General features: G+C 34.8%; 1 protein-coding gene across 2 annotated transcripts in view; it reads left to right on the top strand.

Moving 5' to 3' along the window:
- Window positions 1-294: 294 nt before the first annotated feature.
- Window positions 295-21300, top strand: part of TMEM156 (transmembrane protein 156) — a 52547-nt gene continuing 31541 nt past the window's right edge. For both annotated transcript variants that reach the window (XM_032633151.1, XM_032633150.1), the window contains exon 1: window positions 295-425. In XM_032633151.1, the coding sequence (XP_032489042.1) occupies window positions 338-425 (88 nt within the window). In that variant the 5' untranslated portion in view covers window positions 295-337. The remainder of the gene's footprint in view (window positions 426-21300) is intronic.

Here is a 21300-nt window from a genome sequence, read left to right as displayed (position 1 = left end):
TGGTGAGTATATTGTGGGTTTATATTTACTCACACAGATTAGTAAGTGTAGGAAAATAGCTTCAAATTTAGATGAGAACAAGACCTCTTTACTTCCTGAGATCATTTCTTTATTCTTTCTTGTTCAGAAGATAGTTTGAAAGTGCTTGTTAGAAGATAGTTTTCTTAGTGGAAAGTGACTCAAAAATGAAGTCTCAGTTCAAGGCCTCCTTTTTATAAAAAAGGAAGTGAGTATGAGGTAAACTGTATAAACAAAGTACCGCAGAGATGAAACTTAAACCAGGAAGAAACATGCCATCAATGTACTTGATGAGAACACATGTGTCATGTGAAGAGACATGACAAATACAGCCCTCCTTAAATTACTTTTGGCCATGGTGATCACGTTCATTTTAATTTTGCCAGAATATTTCAAGACACCAAACAGTGAGTATTTAATTACAATCTATTTTTTCTTTTTTAAAACTTATGTCAGCTAATGGTTACAGGAAAGGCCTTTGTTTTTGAGTACATGTTGTGTGGGCTGAAGTTCTATGCCTGAAAAGCTAATAAAATGAGATTGCAATTTTAGTTGACTGTTATATAGTACAGTATAGTACAGTACTTACAGTACTTAAGTATTGTAACATACAACAATGAAATGAAAAAATGAAAATACTTGAAATCTGTAGTCTAGCTTTCAAACATTGAGTTTACAATAATCTCATCATATGATTTTGCTCTTTGAAAGTTTCCTTCAAAAGAGTTTTAATTATGCTTTTACATTCTGGAATTATTTTATAAAGAAAGTGACATTTACTATGTTTAAAATGCTTGAATTCTCTCTATCACAACTATTTCACACACATCACTTACTGTCACTTTATGGAAATGTATTTAGATTTTTTTCAAAATAAGATGGGTGCAAATTTAAGCAGGTGTATGCCTGTGCATATTTGCAACTAGAGAAAAATGGAACAAAATTAGCTTTGTGTATATTTCAGAAAATTGTGATATTGCTGAAACCTAGAGTAGGAAAATAAATAGATGTAAATTTAAACTATGTTTATGTATCAGTAAAAGATTTGAAAATATATTAGTGTGATTGTTTGAATGGTAATTGTGCTCCCTAGCATTTTATAAGAAGAAGAAGTAAAAAGAAAATGTTGTGTTCTATCAGTAAAAAGTTATCATATGAATTTGATTAAAATCAGACAAAAGCTTATATTTCATGACTTTTTGCAATGATTATTTATTATTGCATATACATAATACTAAGTGGCCAGATGAAAATACTTTTGCTAATAACATTTGGTGACATATTGCAATGATTATTTAATATTGTATATACATGATGTGAAGTAGCAGATAAAATTTTTTTTGATAAACACTATGAATGTCCATTTTGTGAATAATTGAATTTTTCAAATTACTCTTGGTTTTCTGGCATTATGTTGCTTAGATTAAGCAATCATAGCATATATTTTAATTCTTGATTTCACTGAGTGAAAATATAAAAGGAATAGTTAGAATTGGAATGGAGATAACCTATTTCAATTTTTAAGCTATCGTGGGCTGAGGGGTAGCTCATTTAATAGGTGTCTAAGGTAGGTCAGATAGATGTATCTAGCAACTCCAAAGAAAATCAGATTGGATCTAATGAAAACCAGGTAATCAGTCTAAAAGATTTAATGATCTATTTGCTAAGTATTGGTTAGTGTTTTGTGAGAACTGGTGACTACAAGAGCATGTTAAAAGTTTTTCTTTTGGCGGCAGATGTCTCAACAATAATCAACCATCATTGATAATGATTTTGTACTCTTAGTTTCTTAACTGATTACAATAGCTTCCAATACTACCTTTACTGCCTCCTAAAAGTTAATATACCCATTTCTCTTTTCCTTGTCCAAGAGCAACGTAGATATTTCCTCCAACTCTTTTTAGAGTGATGGATTTATCTGAGAATTTTGTTTCAAAGGAACTCTCCTTGCAACCAACAAACAAAACTGTTTGAAAACCACCATTTTGTCCTAATATCATTTTGTGGTAGAAGGAGTTTTGCACAGAGCTGCCATAAATGAAAAGTTGATTCTTAGGCAAAATGTTTTACACATGCAATAGTGTAATAATAATGCTTTATATTTTATAATGGTTTATGGATCACCAGGAGCAAGTTTATATAGCTTCATTTTATAGAGTTCTATATTGATTAAACTAAGGGCACATAATTGTTTTGTCTTTTAAAAAAATTATATATATATATATTTTTTAATTTTTTTTTTTTTGTGGTATGCGGGCCTCTCACTGTTGTGGCCTCTCCCGTTGTGGAGCACAGGCTCCGGACGCGCAGGCTCAGCGGCCATGGCTCACGGGCCCAGCCGCTCCGTGGCACGTGGGATCTTCCCGGACCAGGGCACGAACCCGTGTCCCCTGCATTGGCAGGCGGACTCTCAACCACTGTGCCACCAGGGAAGCCCTAAAATAATTTTTAATCACAATAAGTTGCCTTATGAAATGAGTTGACTTGTTAACTGATGTATTTCATAAAATAAAATATCTAGTAAGATTATTTAGATGATAAGATAAAAGAGTTCCAGAAGTGCTAAAATTAACCTTGAGAGTTTCCCATGTAGTCTTACCCTTCCTATCAGTTACTTGTGTCTTTTTTCCATTCTTATATTCTATTCACTTTAATTTCTAAGATAAATATTATAAAATGATTTTTACTTGCAAATTATTTATTGATACACTGTCTTTAATGTGTCGAATGAATTCAAAAGGAATCTTCATGAGGAATAATGTATTCACCAGGTTTAATAGATTTGATTTCAAAATAATAAATCCTCTGAAGGCCTAAGTTAAAAATAGAACACTGTGTTTGATCATTTTTCATCAAGAAGGTATCTGAATAATCATTACACAGAATATTCAATTATTATAATTACATAGTATAAGCTATTTAGTCTAACTTTAGCAAAGATGGGGAACTTCTTTAATGGTGTTTGGGACTTCTAATGACTTTGCGTTGGTTTGCACTGGCAAGATAGCTTATTCTAGTTTTCAGTTTATTGGAAAGGCAGCTTATACTAAGACATAGTAGTTAATATAACGGTTTCATACTCTTATATTGCATTAGATAATAGAGATATAAAAGGGTATGGATATATTTTTATTTAGAGTTCTTGAAATTAAGGGAGCTGGGTTGTTCCAAATAAAAGATGTTTTACCAACCTGCTTTAGGTGGACTTACAGTGTTTAAGAGAGAGAGAGAGACCTGGTTAACTCATATAAATCTCAGTGATCTTTATTTATTCTTTCACTATGAATAGTGTCTAACTGTACTAGGAACCCAAGGCCACAAAAATGAAGGCAATTCTTCCTTCAAAAAGTTTTCAGTCAAGGGGAGGACTGACTGGTAAATAATTAAATACAATACTGTAATCATGAAAATGGCAACGTTAAAAAGATTCAATGGGAACATAAAAGTTGCTTCCAATCCTGTCTGGGGGAGGATGTTTCTTCCATTTTCATTCACAAAGAGAAATAATTGTCAGAGTTCTAATGATCACCCAATATTTCTCCTTTGCTACTTGCAGGAGCACTTTCTAAAAGAAGCAATTGTTATTGATTTTCAAATAAAATATATTCGTATTTATATCTCAGAAATTCTTGAAGCCAGAAATTTTAGTGAGTTATGTGAGTATATTCCTGACTGTGGTGACGAGGACCAGGAATAGGACAGATGAAAACACCTCATACCTAATTTCATCTAGCTGTTTTGACTTCCTCTCTTACTTTTTTTTTTGTGTGTGTGTGGTACGCGGGCTTTTCACTGCTGTGGCCTCTCCCGTTGCGGAGCGCAGGCTCCGGACGCACAGGCTCAGCGGCCATGGCTCACGGGTCCAGCCGCTCCATGGCATGTGGGATCCTCCCGGACCGGGGCACGAACCCGTGTCCCCCGCATCGGCAGGCGGACTCCCAACCACTGCGCCACCAGGGAAGCCCACCTCTCTTACTTTTAAGAGCCAAACTGACATACACTATGTTTACCAGCTTTCATTTCCCTTCCACTTCACACTTTCTGATGGAAATGGCTATATAGTGAGCAGTGAAATGGAAGAAAACAAAGGATAAAGGAACCTCAAATACAAACTATAGGATAAACCCTGAAGTATATGAGCGTCTGTACATATTACTTATGTCTATATTATAAAGACCAGTGTAATCAGGGTAACTGCAATTAATTTGAGAAATTCTTATCTTAGTTCTCAAAAATGGGCACTTTATTTTCTTATTGGCTGATGCATTAATAATTTAATCAGTAATCCCCAATCAGGTTTGGGATATAGTCATGACTATTAAAAAAAGATTTTTAAAAATTTAACATATTTATACATACATCTGCAGGTACTATATACCAAGTACTTTTACATATAATAACTCATTTTAACTCATTAAAGATTTCAACTCATTAATGGTGAAGCATCATTCTCAAGGGAGACTATTCTGAAAATCTGCAGGAAGAAGGAATAAGCCTAGATGGATAAATTTGCTTTTTTTAAGATTTTATTTCTTACTGATTTTTCTGAATCATTATAGTTTTAAAATGGCTACTAATGGACATGGTTTTTTTTTTGTTGTTGTTGTTGTTTTGCGGTACGCGGGTCTCTCACTGTTGTGGCCTCTCCCGTTGCGGAGCACAGGCTCCGGACGCGCAGGCTCAGCAGCCATGGCTCACGGACTCAGCCGCTACGCGGCGTGTGGGATCTTCCCGGACCAGGGCATGAACCCGTGTCCCCTGCATCGGCAGGCGGACTCTCAACCACTGCGCCACCAGGGAAGCCCTGGACATGGTAGTTTTACATATATAGCTTAGACATACGTACTGGCAAAAAAAAATACTGCTGAAAATAATGCTTTTCACTGCTTTGGCAGAATTGGCCTTATTCTCTCATAGGCGAGGTTACAATACCAATAACCCTTGCTTGGGAAGCTTTCTCACTACATGTCTCATTCATTTGCATTGGTAGATAAATGTTCTCTCGGAATATCTTTTTTGTTTTTATAGAAAAAATGGCTTTCTCTAAAACATTAATATGGTAATGTATATTCCCCTTATACTGCTCTGTTTCTTTTCTCCATAGCACTTACCACCTATATTATTTACTTATTTATTGTTTATATTTTTTGTTGCCCGATTTCTCCAAATAGAATGTAAGATCAATGAAAATGAGGTTTTTTTGTCTGTTTTGTTCATATTTCAAGCACTTAGGACGTACCCGCCGCATTAGAAGGCAGTCAATTTGTGCTTAGGTGAAATTTCTGAGTCATATTGTAAAGGAAATTAAAAATATTATAAAGGAAATAAAAAAGAAAATGCTTTCTGGAAGGAAGTATTTCCCATCAGACCCTCACAACCATCTTTTAATTTAGGTAGGCCAGGCATTATTATCCTCATCTTACATTTTGAAACATAAAATTTCACCACAAACCTAGAACTTTTAGGTTGTGCAGCCTCTGAAATTTATTTCACAGAATCTCTTACTTAAAAGATATGCATCACTTTACCCTGAATCATTTACCTACCATTTTTTTCCCCAATGGAGAATTTCACAGTGTGCATTTACTTTCCTTGTTTTGACAAATAAAACCAGTAGTCTCTTTCTTATGTCCCAAACCTGCCATTCATATACTGCGACCATAGGTTAAAAGTGATCCCAAACCTTGCCCCTTCCTCCTAGGAAATATTTTATATTGTCTTCCTCAAATGATCTCTGAATAAATCCATATTCTCTCTAGACTGCCCTTTTCCTAATCTGGTTAACACCATGGATGTATCATCCATACACAACATGATATATTTTTTTCATTTTAACATCTTTATTGGAGTATAATTGCTTTACAATGATATGTTAGTTTCAGCTTCACAACAAAATGAATCAGTTACATATATACATATACAACATGATATTTTTTCACCCTTTCCCGCTCAATATTGCTAGAGAAGCTTCAACTATTGTACTCAAATGGAAATATAATTGAGTTTTTGCTATTGAAATTGATACTCTTTTGAGTCTCTGCCAGTTGTTAAAGAAGCAGACCTGTGACCAAAGGAAAGCAATATATATTAACTAACGTCTTTGTAAATTAGGCAGCAAAGCCATGAACTTCTATCCTGGCAACCAATATGCATATCTTAATTCTTGTGGAATAGAAATTTATCATGGCATATCTTTTATGCAGTTTATGTGGTTAGAGACAAGAATTTTTTAATTAAAAATTTTAAATTTAAGTATAATTGACTTACCATATTATATTAGTTTCAGGTGTACAGCATAGTGATTTGATATCTTTATATATTACAAAATGATTGCCACAATAAGTCTAGTTACCATACAAAATTTTTACAATATTATTGATTATATTCCCTATGCTGGACATTACATCCCCGAGTTAATCTCGCTCATCTATTTCACTCTTCCCCTCACCCCTCTCCCCTCTAACAACTACCAGTTTGCTCTGTATGAGTCTGTTTCTGTTTTGATATGTTTATTTTGTTTTTAGATTCCACATATAAGTGAAATAATACAGTATTTGTCTTTCTCTGTCTGACTGATTTTACTTACATAATACCCTCTAGGTCCATCCATGTTGTCACAACTGTCAAGATTTCGTTATTTTCTATGGCTGAGCAATATTCCATTGTATATACAATTGACCCTTAAACAACACAGTTGTTAGGGGTGCTGACCCTCCTTAAAGTAAAAAATCCATGCATAACTTATAATTGGCCCTCCAAACATGCAGTTCCTCCACACCCACCCACTGTTCTGCATCTGCAGATTCAACCAACTGTGGATCTTGTAGTACTGTAGTATTTACTATTGAAAAAAATCTATGTAAAGTTTGGACCCATGAAGTTCCAAACCTGTGTTGTTCAAGGGTCAACTGTGTATACCACATATTGTTCATCTATTCATCTGTCAATGGATACTTAGGTTGATTCCATATCTTGGCTATTGTGAATAATGCTGCAATGAATATAGGGATGCATATATCTTTTCAAATTAGTATTTTTGTTTTCTTTGGAAAAATACCCAGAAATGGAATTGCTGGATCATATGGTAGTTCTGTTTTGATTTTTTGAGTAACCTCCATACTATTTTCCATAGTGGCTGCACCAGTTTACATTCCCACCAGTAGTGCACAAGGGTATCCTTTTCTTCACATTCTTGCCAACACTTATTTGTTGTATTTTTATAACAGCCATTCTGACAGGTGGTATCTTATTGTGGTTTTGATTTGCATTTACCTGATGATTAGTGATGTTGAGCATCTTTTCATGTGACTGTTGGCCATCTGTATGTCTTCTTTGGAAAATGTTATTTGGGTCCTTGGCCCATTTTAAATTTAGTTGTTGGATTTTTTGCTGTTGGATTGTATGAGCTCTTTGTGATATTAATCCCTTATCAGATACACTGTTTGCAAGTATCTTCTCTCATTCAGTAGGCAGCCTTTTCATTTTGCTGGTACTTTCCTTCACTGTGCAAAAGCTTTTTAGTTTGACATAGTCCTGTTTGTTTATTTTTGCTTTGGCTTCCCTTGCCTGAGGAGACATATCCAAAAATATTAATAAAACCCATATCAAAGAACTTACTGCCTATGTTTTCTTCTGGAAGATTTATGGTTTTAAGTCTTACATTGAAGTCTTTAATCCATTTTCAGTTCATTTTTGTATATGGTGTGAGAAAGTACTCCAGTTCGATTCTTTTGCATGTATCTGTCCAGTTTTTCCAACACTGTTTATTGAAGAGGCTGTCTTTTCCTCACTGCATATTCTTGCCTCCTTTGTCATAGATTAATTGACCATTTAAGTGTGGGTTTATTTCTGGGCTCTCTATTCTGTTCCATTGATCTATGTATCTGTTTTGTGCCAGTAATACTCTTTGATTACTGTAGCTTTGTAGTATAATTTGAAATCAGGGAGTGTGATACCTCAAGCTTTTCTTTTTTAAGATTTTTTTTTTTTTAAACTATCCGGGGTCTTTGTGGTTCCATACAAATTTTAGAATTATTTGTTCTAGTTCTGTGAAAAATGCCATGCTTGCATCTCTGGGATAAATCCCACTTGATCATGGTGTATGATCCTTTTAATGTATTGTTGACTTTGGTTTGCTAATATTTTCATTGATATTGGCCTAGAATTTTCTTTTTGTTTTTGGTGGTGTCTTTATCTGGTTTTGATATCAGAGTGATGCCGTCCTTGTAAAATGAGTTTGGAGGCATTCCTTCCCTTTAAATTATCTGAAATAGTTTAAGTAGGATAGGTATTAACTCTTTTTAAATGTTGGGTGGACTTTACCTGCAAAGCTCTCTGGTCCTGGACTATCGTTTGTTGGGAGTTTTAAAATTATTGATTCAATTTCGTTATTGCTAATCAGTCTGTTCATACTTTCTATTTCTTCCTGATTTGGTCCTGGGAGATTGAACGTTTCTAGGAATTTATCCATTTCTCTAGGTTGTCCTTTTTATTGGTATATAATTGTTTGTACTAATCTCTTATGATCCCTTTGTATTACTGTGATGTTGGTTGTAACTATTCTGATTTTATTTATTTGGGCTCTCCTTTTCTCTCTCTCTCTTTTAAAAATTTTATTTATTTATTTATTTATTTATTTAATTTATGGCTGCGTTGGGTCTTCGTTGCTGTGTACAGGCTTTCTCTAGTTGCAGCGAGCAGGGGCTGCTTTTCGTTGCAGTGTGAGGGCTTCTTATTGCGGTGGCTTCTCTTGTCACAGAGCATGGGCTCTAGGCACGCAGTCTCAGTAGTTGTGGCGTACGGGCTTAGCTGCTCTGTGGCATGTGGGATCTTCCCGGACCAGGGCTCGAACCCATGTCTCCTGCATTGGCAGATGGATTCTTAACCACTGTGCCACCAGGGAAGCCCTTCTTTTCTCTTGATAGTCTGGTGAAAGGGTCATCAATTTTATTTATCTCTTCCAAGAACCAGCTCTTAGTTTCATTGATCTTTTCTTCTCTTTTTTTTTTTTCAGTCTCAATTTCATTTATTTCTGCTCTGATCTTTATGAGTTTTTTCCTTCTGCTAACTTTGTCTTCCTTTTCTGGTTCCTTTAGGTGTAAGGTTAGATTGTTTACTTATTTTTCTTGTTTCCTGAGGTAAGCTTATATTGCTATAAACTTTCCTTTTAGAACTGCTTTTGCTGCACCCCATAGATTTTGGATTGTTGTGTTTCCATTTTCATTTGTCCAGGTATTTTTTGATTTCCTCTTTAATTTCTTCAGTGGCCCATTGGTCACTTAGCGGCATATTGTTTGGCCTCCATGTGTTTGTGTTTTTTCCAGTTTTTTTCTTGTAGTTGATTTCTAGTCTCATATTGTTGTAGTCAGAAAAGGTGCTTGATAAGATTTCAATCTTCTTAAATTTACTGAGACTTGTGTTGTGGAGTAGCATGAGATCTATCTTGGAGAACATTTTATGTTCACTTGAAGAGAATGTGTATTCTGCTGCTTTTCTATGGAATGTTTTATGTATATCTATTAAGTCTGTCTGCTCTAATCTGTTGGCCAGTTTCCTTATTGATATTATGACTGTATGATCTGTCCATTGATGTAAGTGCGGTGTTAAAAGTCCCTCATTGTTGTTGTGTTACTGTCAATTTCTCTCTTTACATTTGTTAATATGTGCTTTATGTACTTAGGTGCTCTTATGTTGGGTGCATATATGTTTAGAGTTGTTTTACCTTCTTGGATTGATCCCATTATCATTACATAATGTTCTTCTTTGGCTCTTGTTATAGTCTTTGTTTTGAAGTCTATTTTGTCTTATATAATTATTGCTACCTCAGTATTTTTTTTCATTCGCATGGAGCATTCTTTTCCATCCCCTCACTTTCAGTCTGCATGTGTCTGTAGATCTGAAGTGAGTTTCTTGTAGGCAGCATGTATATGCGTTTTGTTTTTGTATGCATTCAGCCCTGCTATATCTTTTTTTTTTTTTTTTGCGGTACGCAGGCCTCTCACTGTTGTGGCCTCTCCCGTTGCGGAGCACAGGCTCTGGACACGCAGGCTCAGTGGCCATGGCTCATGGGCCTAGCCGCTCCGCAACATGTGGGATCTTCCCAGACCGGGGCATGAACCTGTGTCCCCTGCATCGGCAGGCAGACTCTCAACCACTGCACCACCAGGGAAGCCCATGCTATATCTTTTGATTGGAGTATTTAGTCCACTTAAATTTAAAGTAATTATTGATAGGTATGTACTTACTGACATTTTGTTAATTGTTTTGGGGTTGTTTTGCAGTCCTTATTTGTTCCTTTCCTCTTCTTTTGCTCTCTTGTGATTTGATGATTATCTTTAGTGTTATGTTTGGGTTCCTTTTTTGTTTTTTGTATGAGAATCTATTATAGATTTTTGGTTAGTAGTTACCAAATATATATATATATATATATATATATATATATATATATATATACCAAATATAATGTATGTAATTGTTTTAAGTTGATGATCTCTTATGTTTACATGTATTATAATAACCCTGCATTTTTACTATCCCCCAAATGTTTAATGCCTTTGACATCATATTTTACATTTTTTTGTTCTGTGTATCCCTTAACTACTTATTGTAGATGTAGATGATTTTACTACTTTTGTTTTTTAACCATCATAATATAAGTGGTTGATCTACTGTTTGCTTTCACCAATGGGATTTTTCCCTTTGTAACTTCATATTTCTAGCTGTGGTCTTTTTTTTCCACTTAGAGAAGTCCATTTAATATTTCTTGTAAAGCCAGTTTAGTGGTTCTGAACTCTTAGCTTCTGCTTATCTGTAAAACTCTTTATATTTCCTACAAATCTGAATGATAGCCTTGCAGGATAGAGTGTTCTTGGTTGTAGGTTTTTTTCCTTTCATCATTTTGAATATATCCCTTCTGGCCTGCAAAGTTTCTGCTGAGTTGAGAGTTTTATGGGAGTTTCCTTATACGTAACTAGTTGCTTTTGCCTTGCTGATTTTAAGATTCTCTTTAATTTTCACCATTTTAATTATAATGTGTCTTGGTGTGGACCACTTTGGGTTCATCTTATTTGGGACTTTCTGTACTTCTTGAACCTGGATGTCTATTTCCTTTCCCAGGTTAGGAAATTTTTTAGCTATTATGTCTTCAAATAAATTATCTGTACATTTCTCTCTTTCTCTTCTCCTGGGATCCCTATAATGCAAATATTAGTATGCTTGAAGTTGAAAAAAATTCCTTTTTCTGTTCAACTTGGATGATTTCCACTACTTTGTCTCCTAGTTTGCTAATCTTTTTCTCCGTATCATCTAATCTATTGTTGATTCCTTCTAGTGTGTTTTTTATTTCAGTTATTGTATTCTTTAGCTTTTAGGTTATTCTTTATATTTTCTCTTTGTTAAACCTCTCACTGTGTTCATTTATTCATCTGAGTTCATTGAGCATCTTTATGATCATTGCCCTGAATTCTTTATTGGGTAGATTGCTTATCTCAACTTCACTTAGTTCTTCTGGGATTTTGTCTTTTTCCTTTGTTTGGAACATATTCCTCTGTCTCCGGATTTTGCCCAGTTCTCTGTGTTTATTTAGTTGTATTTGTTAGGCCATTTACATTTCCCAATCTTGGAGAAGTGGCCTTATGTAGGAGAAGTCTCATGGGGCCCAACAGAACACTCCTTCATGGTCACTGGAGTGATATGCTCTAGGGGTACTTTCTACTTGGCTGTGTGGGCCCTTCTGTTGTTTTGGGGCCAACTATTGTTTGCACTCTGGTAGGCGGGGCTGGCCCCTGGCTGGTTGGCTGCCAGGCTCTGCTTGTGTGGTGGCTGCTGGCCAGCTGGTGGAGCCAGGTCCTGGTGCAGCTGGCTGTGGGGCCTGTGGGGGCCCGGTGCTAGTGGCTGGCCTGCTAGTGGGTGGGTAAGCCCCTGATGCTAATAGGCTGGAGGGAGGACTCCAAAATGGCACTTTCCAGCACCTATGTTCTTGTGGTAGAATGAGCTCCCAAGAATGGCTGCCACCAGCATCTACGTCCACAAGCAAGAATCTCAGGTGCTTCCCACGTCGCTGGGAGGCTCTCCAGGATCAGCCTGACCCAGGCTTCTTTCAAGCCTACTTCTATGCTGAGACTTGGGGAGTGTGAAATTTTCAGTGGAGTCCCTGTTTCCTACAGCCCTCTGACTCTCCCATATGTAAACCTCTCTGGCCTTCAAAACCAAGTGTTCTGGGGGCTCATGTTTCTGGTGCAGAACCCCTGGGCTAGGGAGCCCAAAGTGGGGCTCAAACCCCTTGCTCCTTGGAGAGAACCTTTGCAGTTGTGATTATGCTCCCATTTGTGGGCCACCTACCTGGAGGCATGGTCTTGACTGTGCCACGTCTCTGCTCCTCCTTCCCATCTAATTGTGCTTTCTTCTCTATATCTTTAGTTGTGAAAAATCTTTTCTGCTAGTCTTCAGGTTGTTCTCATTGATAGTTGACCTATAAATATCTGTTATTTTCGTGTGCCCATGGGAGGATGTGAGCTCAAGATCTTCCTACTCTGCCATCTTGTCTACACCTCTGGCAGCTAATATTTTTAAATTGTTGAATTTAGCTACAGAATATCCAGTAATGATGAAAGATCTTTAGAAACAATTGGCTACATTTTGTTCGGTTTGACTTTTTTTTAAAAGACATAATTTACATATAATAAAATGGAAAGGTCCTAAGTGTTCAGTTTCATGAAGTTTCACAGTTGTATGCACCTATCTATCACCCCATACAAGGTACAGCTTGTCATCACTCTCAGGAAGATTCCTTCTGCTCTTTCCGATCAACTCTCCTTCCAACCCCAAGGCAACTTTCTGGCCTAGCTCACCATAGTTTAGTTTTGTCCCTTCTTATACTTCATATTTTTTTTAAAATACATTTATTTATTTATTTATTTATTTGGCTGCATCAGGTCTTAGTTGTGGCATGTGGGATCTACTGCCCTGACCAGAGGATTGAACCCAGGCCCCCTACACTGGGAGCATGGAGTCTTAACCACTGGATCACCAGTGAAGTCCCTTATACTTTGTATAAATGGAATAATCACAAAGTATCTACTTTTGGTCTGGCTTCTTCAGCTTAGTATAATGTTTCTGAGATTAATCCATGTTATTGAGTATATCAGTAGTTCCCTTCTGTTTATTGCCAAGTAGCCCATTGTCCAAATACACTACAATTGTCCTTTCAACCACTGGGTTGTTTCCAGTTTTTGGCTATTATAAAAATGCGGTTATGGACATTCTTCTACAGATCTTTGAATAAATATATTTTTTCATTTCATTGGATAACCATCTAGTAGTGAAATAACTGAGTATATTTAATTTTATAAGAAATTACCAAATGCTTCTCCAGAGGAGTTGTACTCACTATAACTCATGGTAAAATTTATCTTCTCTGGTTTATATCTAATATATTGGACCAATAATACTTAGAATATATATATATTGTCTGAAATAATCTATGCTTCCTTAGAGTTCTCTGACAACTGATTAACAGAGGAATAACCTAGGCATTGGGAAAATATGACATAAAGTAGTTTCTGGAGCTCCTGTTGTGGGCCAAACAATGAAGATTTTATTATAAATTATCACTTACTTTTGAAGTTCAACAGATAGATGAGACTTCTGTTCTTGCAGTCATACTTTAAAAAACACTTCTGGCACAAAATATCTAAAAATACAAGATTAAACATATTAAAAACTTTAAAAATACATAGTTGAACTGATAAGAAAATAAAAAAACTCCTTAAAGATGGAAAATGACTAGAAATTATAAATCTAGGTGGATAAGCAAGAGTGAAGAAATTGGTCACCTCAGGAGTATCTACCAATTCCTGGTGGCTAGAGTCTCAGTTTCATTGGGCCATGCATGGGCAGGACATGTAAGTCTGGGACTCAAAAGATGATATGCTCCATGAAAGAGTAATCAAGGAAAATAACCTGTTGGTTTGTAAGTAAATTTTGTAAGGAAAAAATTCCTTTGAGAGTCTGTGAACACAAGATGGTCATAATTTGGATACTGAGGGTCATTGTCTATGAAGTGTGAAAAGCCCAATCCAAAAATTTAATTTAAAGTGATTTTGGATTAATGGTGTCATTAGACATCAAGTAGAGGCAAACACAATCCTCTCTGGAGGAAAATACCTTCAAACCAGACCTCAGATATTCCTGAATAAAATTCTAAGGAACGTGTGCTACTATCAAAAATCATAAAATATATTAAGACTCCAGTTGACAAGAGTCAACAGAAACAACAAATATAATTGGATCTTTAAAGAATTCAGATATCAGAATTATGAGATATAAAATAAGTAATTTGTTTCAATACATTAAAAATGGTATCAAAATGTATGATTAAGAAACAAGATTATTAAATATAACCAGGCAGATTTGAAAAAGAACCCTACTAGAAATTCTAATTATGAAAATATAATAATTTGAAGTAGAAACACAAGGAATGCAATAAATAGATTAGATGCAACTGAATAATGAATTAATGAAGTGGATTGTAGATGTAAGGAAATTACTTAGAACACATTTCAGAGAACCAAAGAAATAGAAAATGTGAAACAGAGTTGAATTAGAAATAGCTCTCCATGGGAGAACAAAGGGAGATGTTTCTAATTAAACCTATGAAAGGAGAGAAGAGACAGAATGGGGAAAATGTTTGTAGAGATGTGACTGATAATTTTACAGAAGCAATGAAGGACTCAAATCCTCAAATTCAGGAAACCCAATAAATTCTAGATAGAATAAATAAAAAGAAATTCTGTAGAACATGAAACCTAAAGAGATCTTAAAAATAACCAGAGATAAAGGCAGATTGTCTTTAAAGGAACAATAGTTAGGCTGAGAACTCACTTCTTGAAAGCAACAATGAAAATCAGAAGGCAATGGAATAATGTCTGCTAAGTGCTGGGGAAAATTATTGTCAATCTAGAATTGGTGAGATATATATCTTCAGATGAACAAAAACAGGGAGTGTATAATCAGCAGATCCTCAGTAAAGGAACTGCTAGAGAATTAATTTCAGGAGAAAGAATATAATCCCAAGAGAAAAGACAGAGATGAAAGAAGAGGTGGCAGGAAAAGAACCCTCAACAACAATTATAAACATATGAGTAAATTCAAATAAATCTTGAAAATATTACTGTATAAAACAAAATTAACTACTAATTTGTGTGTTAATGAAAAAACAAGGTAGAACTAAAATGTTGTTTAAAAATAGCATTTAAGTCAGGAAGGATGTGATCAGAGTTAAAGTATTCTAAGATCCTTATATTGTTTGAAAGAGGGTAACATTAATGATTGGCTTTAGACTTGTTAAGGATGCCTGTTAAAAATTACTAAAATAATAGAAATATAGTGTCTAACCTGCAAATAACTAAAGGGAAAAACAATGGAATTTAAAAAATCATTAAATCAATAGATAACAAGAAAGGTAATAGGGAAAGTGGTAAAAATAGAAAGTACTAAATAATATGATGGAGTTAAATCCAAATATATCAATGATCTCAGTAAATGTAAGTAGGTAAATCTATCCAGGTAAAGACACAAAAAATTATCAGGTTAAACTTTTAAAATTTCAGCAATATGACATTTAAACGAGACACATCTAAAGCATTAGAATATGAGAAAGATAAAAATAAAAGGATGAGGCTTCCCTGAGAGTGGCGCAGTGGCTGAGAAATTAACCTGACAAAAAATTATCAGGTTAAACTTTTAAAATTTCAGCAATATGACATTTAAACGAGACACATCTAAAGCATTAGAATATGAGAAAGATAAAAATAAAAGGATGAGGCTTCCCTGAGAGTGGCGCAGTGGCTGAGAGTCCGCTTGCTGATGCAAGGGACACGGGTTCGTGCCCCAGTCCGGGAAGATCCCACATGCTGCGGAGTGACTGGGCCCGTGAGCCATGGCTGCTGAGCCTGCGCGTCCGGAGCCTGTGCTCTGCAACGGGAGAGGCCACAACGGTGAGAGGCCCATGTATCGCAAAAAAAATAATAATAGTAAAATAAAATAAAAGGATGAGAAAAATATAAGGTACAAATAGTAACTGAAGAAAGCATGTATCACTGTCTTAATATAAGATTTTAAGATCAAAGTCATTATTAGCAATAAAGAAGATCAGTATGTATGGAAAAGCGTTCACTTCACAAAAATATCTATCAGTTCTAAATTTGTATGCCCCTAATGAGATAGCTTAAAAGAGACATTTATAAATTCATTATTAGAGTGGGAGATTTTAAACATGATCCTCCAGTATAAAATATAATCAGACAGATAATAAGAATACAGATGATTCAAATAATTTATATAACTTGTTTTATCTAATGACATATTTAGAATACTTAACTCAACATCTGGAAATACATATTATTTTGGCACACTTATGAAACATTAATACAAATTCACCACATACTAGGTTATGAAAGTAAGTAAGCTTCAATAAATTTCAAACAATCTTTAATATATATCTGACTAAATGCAATTAAGCTAGAATCTAGTAACAAAAAGCAAACTAAAAACAAACACTGTATTTGGAAATGTAAAAATAAGCCATGGATGAGAAGAAATCATAATGAAAATTAGAAAATGGTAAAAATTAATGATAATAAAATAATATCTATTAAAACGTGGGATATTATAAAAATGGCAGATATTTAGATGAAAATTTATAGCTTTAAGTACTTATATGTAAGATGTCAGAAGAAAGACAGTGAGATAAACCCAAGGAAAGTAGAAGGCAGGAAATAATAAAGACGAAAGCAAAAGTCAATGAAATTAAAAGATACAATAGAAAGGATCAATAAAGTCAAAAGTTGGTTCTTTGGAAAGACTAATTAAATGGACACACTTCTGGAATGACTGATGTATTAGTTTCTTATGGCCACTGTAAAAATGACTGCAAACAGTAGCTTCAAACAGCACAAATATATTATCTTACAGCCTGTAAGAAGTCCCACAGAGTTTTCACTGAGCTAAAATCAAGGTGTTAGTAGGGTTACATTCATTTCAGAGGCTCTAGGAAAGAATACATTTATTTTCTTGTCTTTTCCAGCTTCTGGAAGCTGCCTGCTTTCCTTGGCTTGTGGCTTCCTTCCATCTTCAAAGCCTGTTGAGTTTTTCTCCCATCTGACACGTGTATGATTACATTATGCCCACCCAGATAATCCAGGATCATTTCCTTATTTTAAGAACAGTTCATTAGCAATTTGAATTCCATCTTTTGCTTTAATTCCTCTTTGCCATATAATATAACATATTCACAGGTTCTGGGAATTAGGATACAGACATCTTAGGGAGGCCATTATTCTGCCTACTAAAACTGAATAATCAAAAGAGAGAAGGCACAAGTAACAAATGTTAGGAATGAAAAAGGGACATAGAAATTTAAAATATAATGAGATTATTATGAATAACTTTAAGTCAATAAAGTTAAAATATAAAGACACATTTCTAGAAAAATATAACTTACCAAAACTTACTTGGGAAGAAATGGAAAACCCAAGAATCATACAGCAATAAATAAAATTGAACCAGTGGTTTAATTTTCCTGAAAAAGCACTAGGTTCAGATGGTTTTATATGCAAGTTCTGTCAAACTTTCAAGAAATGGATTGAACAGATAAATGCAATTTTATTTTTATTTATTTATTTTAACATCTTTATTGGAGTATAATTGCTTTACATTGTTGTGTTAGCTTTTGCTGTATAACAAAGTGAATCAGCTATACGTATACATATATCCCCTCCCTCTTGCATCTCCCTCCCACCGTCCCTATCCCACCCCTCTAGGTGGTCACAAAGCACTGAGCTGATCTCCCCGTGCAATGCATAAATGCAATTTTATAATAAACCTTTTTAGAAAATAGAAAAAGGGGAACATTTTCCAATTTATTTTTAAGGCTAGTATATCTTAGTATCCAAACCCAACAAAGACAAAAAGGAAAACTTTACAGGCCAATCTCATTTATAAATATAGGTAAAAAACATTTAAACAAAACATTAAGAATCTGATTGCAGCAATGTACAAAAATGATCAAATTAGATTTATTCCTGGAATGCAAGATTGAGTTAGCATTAGAAAATCTAATAATGTAATTCACTGTATTAACTGATTAAAGAAGAAAGACTATATAAGCATCTCAATAGTTGTTGAAAGAGCATTCAATTATATTCAACAGCCCTTATAATTAAAAACTCTTAGCAAACTAGGAATAGAAGAGACCTTCCTTAAAGTGAAAAGGGATATCTAAAAATGATTCTACATCACTCTCAGCGTTGAACATCATAAGCATGCAGGAGCAAGCAAAGATGTCTGCTCTCAACACCTCTATTTATCATGGTACTGGAAGTCCTAGTCAGTGCCTTAAGACAAGCAAAAGAAATAAAAGGTATAAGGATTGAAAAGCAAGATATAAAGGTGTCATTATCTGCAGTCAACATGCATAGCTGCATAGAAAACTCAAAAGATTTATAGGAAAAATTAAAATTAATAAGGAAGTTTACAAGCGGTAAAAAATAAAATTGATATCCAAGAGTCAACTGTATTTCCATGTACCACTAATAAACAGAAAACATATTTCTTGAAAGATACTATTGGCAATAGCAACAAAAAATAAGGTAGCCAGGAGGAAATCTAACAAAAGATATATGGGACCATAATGGTGAAAATTTGGAAGCTTTATTAAAAAATATCAAAGAATACCTATAAAAATAGAGAGAAAAAAAGGAAGAAAGGAGTGATAGGAGAAACTCAGTAGCATATCTTTTTTCTCCAACTGATTTTGAGATTCAAGTCAGAATCACAGCTGGGTTCTTCACTGAACTTAGTAAGCTGATTCTAAAATGTATTGGAAAGAGCAAAGGGTCAAGAATCGCTAAGATGTTCCTAAAGAAAATGAACAAGGTGAGGGGATTTTTCCTGTCAGATATAAGAGCTTTACAGAGCAAAAGTAATTAAGTCAGTAAGATATCTTTGCCAAGATAGAAAAATGGACTGATGGAACAAAATTGAGAACCCGGAAACACAGTCATACATACATGGATACTTTGATAGATTATAGAGATGTCATTACAGATAGTGGGGAAAAGATAGACTACTTAATAATTGGTAGTACAATTGATTATCACACGTGGGAGAAATTAATCTGGTTTCCTACTTCATACTGTACACAGTATCAGATAGATTAAGAACTTAAACATAAAAGGCAACACTTCAAAACTTTTAGAAGACCATGTGGGTGAAGATCTTTTTAAAGGAGAAGGATTCTTTTTTTTTATAAATTTATTTACTTATTTATTTTATTTTTGGCTGCGTTGGGTCTTCGTTGCTTCGCGCGGGTTTTTCTCTAGTTGTGGCGAGTGGGGGATACTCTTTGTTGTGGTGTGCAGACTTCTTACCTCAGTGGCTTCTCTAGTTGCAGAGCACGGGCTCTAGGTGCGCGGGCTTCTGTAGTTGTGGCACGCAGGCTCAGTAGCTGTGGGTCATGGGCGCTAGAGTGCAGGCTCAATAGTTGTGGTACATGGGCTTAGCTCCTCTGCGGCATGTGGGATCTTCCCGGACCAGGGCTTGAACCCATCTCCCCTGCATTAGCAGGCGATTCCTAACCACTGTGCCACCAGGGAAGTCCAGGAGAAGGATTTCTTAAACAAGACACTAAGCACAAATTGTAAAGAAAATGATTGATAAATTCAATACATTCAAGTTAAGAGCTTCCTTTAACTAAAAGATCATGAAGAAAATGAATGGACAAGGTACAAACTGTGAGAAGATATCTTAATAGAAAATGTAAAGAACTCCTTAAAATTTTTAAAAGGAAAGTTAAAAACTCCTAAACATTAATAAGAAAAAGACAAACAACCTACCAGAAAAATCGAAAAATAGAAAAAGTAGGGAAAACCAGGAAGATACACTTTTAAACCATGATGAGGTTCTATTTAACATTCACTGAATTGTCAAAACTTGAAAAGTGCTGGCCAAGATATGCGTCAATGGGAAAACTTTACACACTGCAGGTGGGAGATTAAATTGGTCCAACTGCTTTGTACAATGATTTGGCATTTTCTAGTAAAATCAAAGGTGTGCATACTGAATACCCAGCAATTTCATTCAATATGTATGCTAGAGAAACTTCTGTATTTGTGTACCAGGAGACATGTTCATGAATATTCATAGTAGCGCTATTTTAAAATAAGCTTTATTGAGATATAATTTATATATAATAAAATGCTGCCATTTTTAAGTATAAAGTTTGAGGTTTGACAAATGTTTACAGCAATGTAACTATCAACACAATCAAGATATACAACTTTCCAATACCTCCAAAATGTCCCTCTTTCTCCTTTGCAGAAGAACCCTTCTCCCACTATCAATAAATTTTTCCATTTTCTAGAACTTCATATGAATGGAATCACATTAGTATATAGTCACTTGTGTTTGGCTTCTTTCCTTTGGGATAATGCATTTGAGATTCATCCGTGTTGTTGTTTGTATCAGCATTTTCTTCCTTTTTGTTGCTGAGTAGTATTTCATTCTATGGATATGTCAGGAGTTGTTTATATATCCACTAGTTGTTGGACTTCTGGATTGTTTCCAGTTCTTAGCTATTATAAATTTTAAAGGTGCCATGAAAATTCATGTACAGGTATTTGTGTGGACATATGTTTTTATTTCTCTTTTGTAAACTACTAGTAGAATTGTTGGGTCACGTGCTAAGTATATGTTTAACTTAAAGAAAATAAAAATGTTTTCCAAAGTGGTTGTACTATTTTACATTCCTACCAACAATGTATGAGAGTTATGGTACACAGCAATATTATCCAGAACAGCAAAAATAGAAACAACCCAAATGCTCACTGTCAGAAGAATAGATACATAAATTGTAGTATATTCATTCAAAACGTACCACAAATAATTAACTATAGCCATGTGTAGCAACACGACTATAACATATTCTGCAAAAAAATCAAGTCATAGATGAATACCTACAATATAGTCCATATATATGTATACAGTATGCTAATGCAACAAAATTCAATGTGGTGCTTAACCTCTGTGAAAGAAGGAGTATGTAGGGGCAGGGAGGGATAGGGTGCTTTAGAGATGTTGCTAATATTCTATTTCTTAACCTGTGTGATAGATACATGGGTGTTCGTTTATTTTTATTATTCTTTAACTGGAACAATACATTTTACATAGGCTTGTATATGATATATGTTTACAATAAAAGTTAAAAAAGAAAATAAAGACAGTTTA

Source organism: Phocoena sinus, chromosome 5, assembly GCF_008692025.1.
Source record: "Phocoena sinus isolate mPhoSin1 chromosome 5, mPhoSin1.pri, whole genome shotgun sequence".
Classification (NCBI taxonomy): Eukaryota; Metazoa; Chordata; class Mammalia; order Artiodactyla; family Phocoenidae; genus Phocoena; species Phocoena sinus.
This window is presented reverse-complemented; position numbering and strand designations above follow the sequence as displayed.